Source organism: Vicia villosa, unplaced genomic scaffold (genome assembly GCF_029867415.1).
Source record: "Vicia villosa cultivar HV-30 ecotype Madison, WI unplaced genomic scaffold, Vvil1.0 ctg.000334F_1_1_3, whole genome shotgun sequence".
In the NCBI taxonomy this organism is placed as follows: Eukaryota; Viridiplantae; Streptophyta; class Magnoliopsida; order Fabales; family Fabaceae; genus Vicia; species Vicia villosa.
Window position 1 is genome coordinate 176,705 of NW_026705150.1, and position 9,793 is coordinate 186,497.

General features: G+C 41.1%; 1 protein-coding gene across 1 annotated transcript; it reads left to right on the plus strand.

Annotated features, from left to right (window-relative positions):
• Positions 1-6,981: 6,981 nt before the first annotated feature.
• On the plus strand, positions 6,982-8,034 carry LOC131626925 (uncharacterized). Its single transcript, XM_058897761.1, has one exon. It carries the CDS (start codon positions 6,982-6,984, stop codon positions 8,032-8,034), a length of 1,053 nt encoding a protein of 350 aa, XP_058753744.1.
• Positions 8,035-9,793: the final 1,759 nt, after the last annotated feature.

Here is a 9,793-nt window from a genome sequence, read left to right on the forward strand (position 1 = left end):
CTCAAGGATCAAACCAACAATCCTTGGAAGAGCATTCTGTTTTTCAAATAGAGTTGCTTTCTGAAAATATTGATGATACCTGTAATGATTTGCTTGCATCTGATTTTGCATCACTGTCTGATTTTGATGATGTTTACGCATGTTCTGATTGTACTAACACTAACGTTTGTGTTGTATGTGCTGAGATTGATGCTGCCTTGCAGGGTAACATATTTACTACAGGTGAAGTTGTTATCGATGAAGCTGTTCGTGCAGCTGATACTCTTGACATCCCGGCTGCCCGAAACAAACCATCCATTGAACAACCACCTTCCCAAGAGCTGAAACCAATTCCTCAAAATTTTAAATACGCTTATTTAGAGAGTAATGAAAAACTCTCGGTTATAATTTCTTCTAACCGTGATTTTGATCAAGAAAATAAGTTTTTGCAGGTTTTGAAGAAGCATAAGAAGGCGATTGGGTGCACATTGGTTGACATTCCCGATATTAGCCCGTCCATGATTTTGCATAGGGTCTCAATTGAAGGGGAAAATGAAACAAAAGTAACGAGGCATCCCCTCAATCTTTTGATCTCTGATGTTGTGGAAAAGAAGATCACGTGCCCATTCGACACTTTTATTTATCGAAGATTCTTCTTTGATCCTGGAATAAAAGGCGAAGGCACTAATAAAAATTTCAAGTTCAATGGACATTACCCAAAGCTACTCCATGAAAGCCCCACTTTGAAAGAAGAAAATGTAGAAGATATCTCTTTGGGAAAGGCTTCTTATGTGATCACCTATCCTCCTTGACTACTCGGGTGTGTTCTTTCCTCTCTCTCCTCTCTTTTATTTTATGTTTGTTTCTTTCATTGAGGACAATGCATGTTTTAAGTGTGGGGGAGGGAATCATTTATTTTATTTCTTTTTGTTCTTTGTTTTGTTTTCATTAAAAAAAAATTGCATTTTTGTTGAAAGTTTTAGACTATAGATTAATTTGAGGTTGGTTTGCGGAGACTTGGGAAAAATTCACAAGATCGGTATCGTTCTAACACCGTAAGTCTCCTGCATATGGAAATTGATTTGAATTTTTTATTATGTTTTAGCCTTAAATTCTCATTCTCTGACAGCTCTTGAGTAGTTTATTTCAGCAGTCGGCACCATCTCTCACACACTTTACGCAGGGAAGCCGATGAATATAAGTGAGTGTTCCGAAAAAAATAAAAAAAAAATAAAAAGGTAATACACCTTCTAAGTTTGGTGATCCTCACCCGGTCACTTAACCCAACGGTAGTGTAATCTTCAAAAAAAAAGTTTTCAAAACTCTTTGTTAGTTGGTTCAGCGGTTTCTGGTGCTGAACTTGGTAGGGAGGATTACGGTCCGATCCCCCGCAACTACATCTGAGTAAGCAAAGGGTTATGCCACGCAAGTACCGGAACCCCGTGCAAAAGGATCAGAGTCACTAATCGGTTGTCCTGCTATAAGTGTGTGGAGATAACGGGCTTAATGTGATTGCACCTGAATGAAAAAGAGCAAAAAGGATGAGTAAGTTAGGCTATGATATAATAATATGATTTGAATTGGTTTGTGTATTTAGGAGCCTTATGTCTGCATATTTGTGGTTAGTGTTCTTACGATGTCCTTAGTGTGCAAGATTAGTACCTGTCGATGCAAACTTACCCGAAGAAGATTTGTAGCCTAGGATGAGTAACTGTTGATGTATTTCTGCTTTCTTTTCATTTTGCTCGGAGTGCAAAAGTTCAAGTGTGGGGGAATTTGATCAGTGCATTTTAATGCACGTTCTTCCATGTTTGTACTCAAGCATTTCTTCGGTTTGTTTTATTTATTTTTATGTTTTAATATGTTTTTATATTTTATTTTATTTTTGCACTTATTTGTTTTTCGTATTAATTTTTCAGCATTAACAGTCTGCACGGAAACGATCATATCTGGAGTTCCAGGAGTCCGATTGAGGCGTTCTAATAATCGCTGGAAAGCTAAGAGAAAGAGCTACAATTCTTATGTTGGAGTCGAAGTCAGAATCGGACTGTAGAAGGGCCAGAATATTCGTTGAAGTTGCAGCACTAGTTTTAGTTAAGTTTCGGGTCAATTAGTTTTGGGCCTGGGTCGTATTTTTGACTCAGTTGGATTGTAAAACGGGTCGTTCTCTCTCCCCTTAGGGTAGCAGCCGCGACACTGTTCATTCTATCTACTATTTTCATGAAAAAGCAAGGTTGTACGAATTGATCCATGGCGAACTAATCCCTGCTGAGTTAATCTGCTGTAATTCGGATTCCAAACTTGAGGTTTATACAATTTCGCAATTCATTTTCTATTCATATCAATTCTGTTTATGTTGTTTGTTTGCTTAATTCAAATCATCATATATAGTTTTGTTAATTTGATTGATTTATGTTTTCCTACAATCGAATGCGTATTATCGTTTGCTTAATCCGTTAATCCGCTGATTTTATTAACCGTTTGCTTAATTCGGTGAAAAGAGAAACATAATTCTTATAATTTCTATGTTGCTTGTGGATTGTTGTTATGATCAAATATGAATAGATTCCGCTTAGGACAGTGATATTGTAGTAATCGATGATAGATAGGAACCGAAACAGCAGATTAGCTTAACTCCATAATCACTTATTTTCAAAACAGCTTATTTCAGAATCACTTATTTTAAGCACTTTTCTTCTTAAAATCGAACCAATCCAACCCCCCCAATTCGATTTCAGTTAGTAATAATTAAGAATCCTTGAGAGATGATATTCGAGTCACCTTACCGTCGTACTACAGTTTTACAAAATACTCGTTTTTGACCCGCGCGCGACAGGGGATCACCCAGCCAAGGCAGAATTCTAAGTCATGCGCATGCATTTGCACAAACACATGGTGGGCTGAACTTAAGTCCAATTTCCTCTCTCCACAAGCTCTCATTTTGAACAAGGCTGATCATACACTCTTCCTTGCCATGTCCTCTTCCAAATAAGTTATGGATGGTAGCAAGTGGGCGTGTATAGACCAAGATAGAGGCACTCAAAGTCATGCCATGACAAAGCCATGTTAAAGCCAATGTCATGCACCCAGGTCAGGTCACGCGCGCGCAAGCCCTAGGCAGCCATGTTGCTCTATGTTCCCAAGCCAGTTTGAATGGGATAGAGGCATCATCCTACAATCATCCCAACACCATTCTTGCACCATTGCATGTCCCCCTTGCAATGACCCCAAAAGTGAAGCAATTGGTAGACCATGGTGAAAGTTATATACATGCAAAGGTGGTGTCTCATGAAAGAATCCTGGCTCGAGACCTATACTATATGCTTGCAGCATGCACTATTCCTCATCGCCATCAGCTTACTATTACTACAAAAAGCCCATGCATATGCTGTTACGTGAAAGGGCATGCATTCACTTCCCTCAATTGCACATTGCTTATTCATTAAGTTTGCAAAGGGTGAGCTACACTTCAAGTCCCATATTAAAGAAAGCATTCCCATACACCTTACTCTCTTGCTATATAAAGAACCCTTCACTCTCTCCCTCGGATTCACCCACTTCATACACACTCTCGTTTTCCCATTTTTCTCAAAATCTCTCACCACCCTCTTCATCCTCTCCTCTCTTCTCTCTTCCCTCTCTTACCTCCCTAACCACCACCCAACTAACTTTCACCACCATCAACAACCATAACAAACTTTTCCTCCACCGTAACTAACCCCCTCCGATCGAAGCCACCACCATAACCACACTCCTTCCACCTTCATCTTCTTCATCACGCCAACCTTCAACCACCACTCTCCTCCGCCTCTAACCATTAACCACCATAACTGTCTCTTCTAAACCACTTCCAGCCTTCGTGACATCTTCTTCTCCGTTGATCAAACACGGGCTCCGTTACTTGTTCACACATACTGCACCACCTTCACTGAAGTACCATGGCTTTCACCATCATGTTATCACTTTTGGTGTCTGTATAGACTCATCTTCATCTCTGTTGCATTGGCTCTCAAGCAGTGGCTTCAAGATCCGGTACAAGACTCTTACTATCAAGCTTCACGTGTTCGAGGATACGCTGTGAGCTTCTGACTCCATTGAATCAAGAATCGTTCAGGTACGCTTTTATAGCCTTATGAACATGCTTAGACGCTTTGTTAAGGTCATATGCATTCATGTGAACATGCTATGCGATTATGTGGTTGAATACTTGAATCGGTTTGGTTACATCTGTGCGTGTTTAAACTATGATTAGAACCTACGAAGCATAGGATTTGCTGTGGTGCCATTAGCGTATGCTTGATTATTAGAGTTCTAGATCTGGTTTCGGTTAGGACGTTAGAGTGAATGTTAAGGAAAACCGATACTGGATCTGTGTTCAGGGGAGAAAACTGATCCGGATGGTGCCGGTCTTGTGAATTTTTGGAGATTTGCAGAGCAAGTCCGCCGTGGAAGCCATCGGAGAAGATGACTGTGAGTCTCTCCGGCGCCGGCGTTAGTTAATTTTGTCTTCATTTGGTTTGCAGACGTGGCGCGTAATGATTCGCTGTGCATGATGGAATATTCCATATTTTGTTCTCTTGCCAATGATTAGGCCTTGATGTGGTGGATTCTGATTGGTTTGTGAGTATTTTGTTTTTAGTAACTTAAGGTGGAACGTGACCAATTGATGCTGTGTTGATTCATTTTACATCATATATTTCTAATAAAAAAAACCATATTATATAATATTCACATGCTGATAACAAGAAAATGAAATGAAATAGAGAACAATGTATTGGGCCACACGAATCCTGGGCTTGGAACTGTTTCTGGAATCACACCCCTCACTTGCTATTACACCACGCGCTTCTGGATTGGGCCTTATTGCCAGACTGTTATCTCCACCCCCCGGTTTCTAGCCCAGTCTTTGCTATAGCTACATTTTAGTTCATAATGACAATTACTTGTGCACCCCCTTTGCTGCCAATAAAAACAATAATAAATAGATTTTCTTTTAATTCTTTGTTGCTATTAATTCATTTTTTTCTTAAATAAAAATAACAAAAGCATTTTCTATCCAATTAGATTTTTTTTGAAATATTATTTTCTTTTAATCGTTTTTAATTGTTACTTCTTTTCACTTGTAATTGGTTGATCAAGAATAAAAATAATAGTACTTTTAATCCACTTTTGTGCTATATTTTGACTTGTTCTTTTTCATGCTATTTTCAATATTCTACTTAGTACTTTACTTTTCATGTTTCTTTTAAATCCTAACCTTAGGTAGAAACCATGTTAACATAACTTTAGGTAGATAATCCCTTGTACATAAAATAACTCTAGGCTTAGAAATTAGGCTAGTCCCCCACTTTCATTCTTTTTCTTTTACAACACTAAAACATCTAATAAATGCTTGATTAAAACCCCATAAAAAATACAAAGAAAATACTTAAAACATTAATAATCAAAGTGAAAATTCTTAAAAAGGGAATGGAAGCTTGAACATCCCTTGCTTAAGGGAATGCTCGAGTGCTTGGATCTCCCTTGCTTAAGGGTACCATTCAGGCGTAAGTTCCCAACTTCTAAAAAAAACAAACCAAAGAGTAACTCGAGTTTCCCTTGCTTAAGGGATTTCCTCGAAACACTCAAACTCTCTCTCTCCTCTCCTTTCTTAAGGGCATTGTTATCTCCGCTCTATTGCATCCTAGGTCGATCCCTTATGCAAGAGCGCGAGCGTTAACTCCGCCCAACTAAAAAACACAAAAACAAACAAAACTATGGAGCCAAACTACGGCGCTCTGATTCCTGAAAAGGATACGTAGGCATCAAGTCGCGGGGCTTAAGCGAGCACACTTGTAAATATTCCTTCTTTTCCCCGTATTTCTTTTGCATTCATTCGCATGTAGGCATAGACATAGTACACACCCTTTAGATAGAAACAAACATAGGTGGATACCATCGAGTACGATGGGCGTGAGGGGTGCTAGTACCTTCCCCTTGCGTAACCGATTCCCGTACCTAGATTCTCTGGTCGCAAGACCTTGTTCCTTCCCTTGTTAGGTTTTCTGATATTCCTTTCCCTTATGGGATAAATATATTGGTGGCGACTCTGTTCATTTTTCGCGAGCGTGCGACAGCTGGCGACTCTGCTGGGGACACCTAAGCAAGTCGATCCTAGCCTTTGTTTGTTTTATTTTATTGGGTGTTTATTTGTTTTTTATGTCTATATCTTGTATATATGTTTGCATGTTTATTTTCTGCATGCATATCATGTTTATTTCTGCTTGCACATCATGCATCTGGACTATATTATGGGTCCCCGTGGGGGCCACATATTTTTCTGCTTTGTTTTGCAGGTGGGGGTTTATGTGAGGTAAAAGGCCCACTACCCAGGTCAGTGACACATAGGATTAGCGTGGATGCTCATGTTGACTTCCGTGGCTCTTGCTACGATCGAGCTTGACATGGGGTACGACAACTGGGCGAGGTTCTTTCATGGAACACTGTGTCTGGCACGCTTGTTGCCTCAAACACTTTGTACCCCATGGGAACTGTAGACCCTGGTGACCATTAGGGACCACCTGTCCGTGTCTAGAATTCATACCTGTGAGTTGGGGAGGGACAGGATACTAGCCTTCATCACACCCGGATTTCCATTTCGCAATCTGAAGCCGGAATTTTGAACCTGTTACATTCAGTGTTATCTAGATGTCCAAAGTTGCGAGGGACATTCAGTCTCTCACCACATTGCACACATGACACATCATGCTATTGCATCCACCTCACTTCATTTGTGGAGAATCCTAAAGTCTATTTCCAAAAAAAAAAAAAAAGATGTATATACCTTTTTGCAAAAAAAAAAAGAAAAAGAAAAAGAAAGAAAAGAATAGAAGAAAATAGAAGAAAAGAAAAGAAATAATGAAAAGGCTTTAGGATTCTCCCAATGAAATGCATTCCGCCATATCATTTAACATGCATGTTCATTTATTTTCAGGAACTTTTGGCTTTGTCTCCGACCAACACATGGCTCCACCATTGAAGACTGGTAGTCGCAACATCTCCTATACATTCCCGAATCCGAATCTGGATTCTCTTGGGTGTTTAGCAAAGAAGATCACGCCAGATGAGTCGACCAAGTTCCGAGAGAAATATGGGTATATTCTGAGCCTTCTCAAAATGCCATTCACCAAGTATGAGCAAGAGGGAGTTCATACCCTGCTTCAGTTCTACAATCCTTCTCTGCGCTGTTTCACGTTCCCCGACTATCTCTTGGTTCCCACATTGGAGGAGTATTCTCTTTTCCTCGGTGTTCCGGTCAAAAAGGAAGAAGTCCCGTACTATGGCACCATGGAGGCCCCTACGTCCATTGAAATTTCTAAGGCTCTTTATTTGAGCAAGTCGGTCGTGGAAGCAAATCTCACCAAGAAAGGAGGATGCTTTGGTTTTCGTATGGAGTTTTTGGTTAAAAGGGGTTGCGATGCTGCTGAAGCAAAAGAATGGGACACATTTAGGGCTATCCTGGCCCTAAGTATCTATGGTATCATGATGTTCTCAAACGTGCCTGACTTTGTTGATATGAATGCCATTCACGTATTCATTCTGCAGAATCCGGTTCCTACACTTTTGGGAGACGTTTATCACTCCATCCATCACAAGAATAGTCAAAAGGGAGGTTTGGTTAGATTCTGTGCCCCGTTGTTATATCGTTGGTTCAGGTCGCATTTGCCTGAGCGTGGTGCTTTCATTGATAATAGACACACATCTAAGTGGGCTGAGAGGATTATGGGGCTGAGGGCTAAAGAAATTGTCTGGTACAATAGCGCTTTAGATGACATGGAAGTTATTATGAGTTGCGGAAAGTTCAAAAACGTACCTCTCATGGGTCTTAGGGGCGGAATCAACTATAACCCCGTCCTAGCTAGAAGAACATTTGGATATGCTTTTATCAGTCCACCTGAGCAAACAGAGATAGCTGAGAACATTTTCTATCATGTGGCCACCAACATTGGACAGATGGCAGAAGCTGTGCAAGCCTGGAAAAGTATTTGCTGGAGAGATAAGAAGCATTTTGGTTAGAGAGACTGTGCAACTTATAAAGACTATACTGAGTGGGTCAAGACTGTGGCTAACACCCAAGGGATGCCTTTCCCTCCTAAGGATCCCTTATATCTTCCTGCTGGTGAACAACCCAACATTGTCTCCATGCCTCGTTATAATCGAACTGTTGAGCAGAATCAGAAATTGACTTAACAAATGGAAACAATGCAAGTTAAGATGAATACTGCTAGGCAAGAGAAGCTTTCTGCTCTCCATAAGTTGAAGATAAGAGAAATAGAGCTTGAAGAATTGTATGCTAGAGGAAGTACTTCTCAGAAAAGGCCAAGAGTGACTATAGACCCTAAATCTACTGAATCTCAAGAGAAGAAGCTGAAAGAACATTACGAGGCTCAGTTGGCAGATTTGACTGAAAGACTCCAGATTCAGACTAAAGAAGCCAATTCAGAAAGGGCTCGTCGAAAGAAATCAGACAAACTCTTGTTGGAACGCCAAGGAACCTTAGAAAAGTGCTATGAAGAAATCCGAAAGCTGAAGGGTCAAGTAGAAGAAAAAGGTCAAGGTAATACCCAAGCTCAAGAGGAAGCCAGATGTTGGGAGCTGAAGAACCGCTACATGGAAACTATGCATTTCAGAAAGGACCTACTGATTCAAGAAATCATTAAGAGGCCAACCCGTGCTGAGACGAAAAAGCTTTTTGAAGAAATGAAGACCTGGAGTTATAAGAACATTGGAGATAGCCCCCTTCGTCATTTGGACATGGGAGATCCTGCTTAGTGTTGGGATTGTGATTCCCCCGAAGTTCAAGGTGCCAGACTTTGATAAGTACAAGGGAGTCACCTGCCCAAAGACTCACCTTCGTTCCTACTGCCGTAAGATGGCCGCTCATGCTGAGAATGAACTATTACTGATGCATTTCTTTCAGGATAGTCTCATTGGAGCCCCGTTGGAGTGGTATATGAAACTTGAGAGGTCTAATGTCATTACTTGGGGAGAACTTGTTGATGCCTTCTTAAAACAATACCACTACAATACTGCTATGGCTCCTAGCCGTGCACAGCTGCAAAATATGTCACAGAAATCTGAAGAGTCCTTTAAGGAATACGCCCAGAGGTGGCGTGAGCTTGCTGCTCGTGTCCAACCTCCTCTCTTGGACCGTGAGTTAATTGATCTGTTTATGGGAACTCTGAAGGGGCCGTATTTTCAGCACATGGTTAGTAATACTTCTCCTTCCTTTTCGGATGTGGTCATCATTGGTGAGAGGGTTGAGAACTGTGTCAAAGCTGGTACCATTCAAGGTGTTACTAGTCCTAGCAACTCAGGTGGTAATGGTAAGAAGCCGTATTCTGGGTTTGTGAAGAAGAAGGAAGGTGAGACTAGCACCGCTTCTGTTGACCAAGGCCGAGCTCCCGCATATTCTGCTGTTCCACCTCCTTATTATCCGATGCCTTATGCTGTTCCTGGTCCGTATATCCCTCAGGCATATGCTGCTTCTCTTCCACAACCTTGGGTGGCACCTCAACAGCCTTTCGTGCCACAACAACAAGCTGCCGCTCCTCAGAATCGCCAACAGAATCCTAGGCCTCAAGGTCAGAGAGGTCCACAAAGGCAAAGATACCCTGACAGGCGTATAGATCCGGTTCCAATGCCGTATGCTCAGCTTCTCCCCCAATTGCTTGCTGGTCAATTAGTGCAACTCCGCGAAATGGGTCCTCCACCTAACCCTCTTCCTCCCGGATATGATGCTAATGCTCGATGTGAATTTCATTCAGGTGCTTCA

What these genes read in the sequence shown, in the direction of transcription:
- LOC131626925 (XM_058897761.1), top strand. Translation starts at nt 6,982, where the DNA reads ATGGCTCCACCATTGAAGACTGGTAGTCGCAACATCTCCTATACATTC.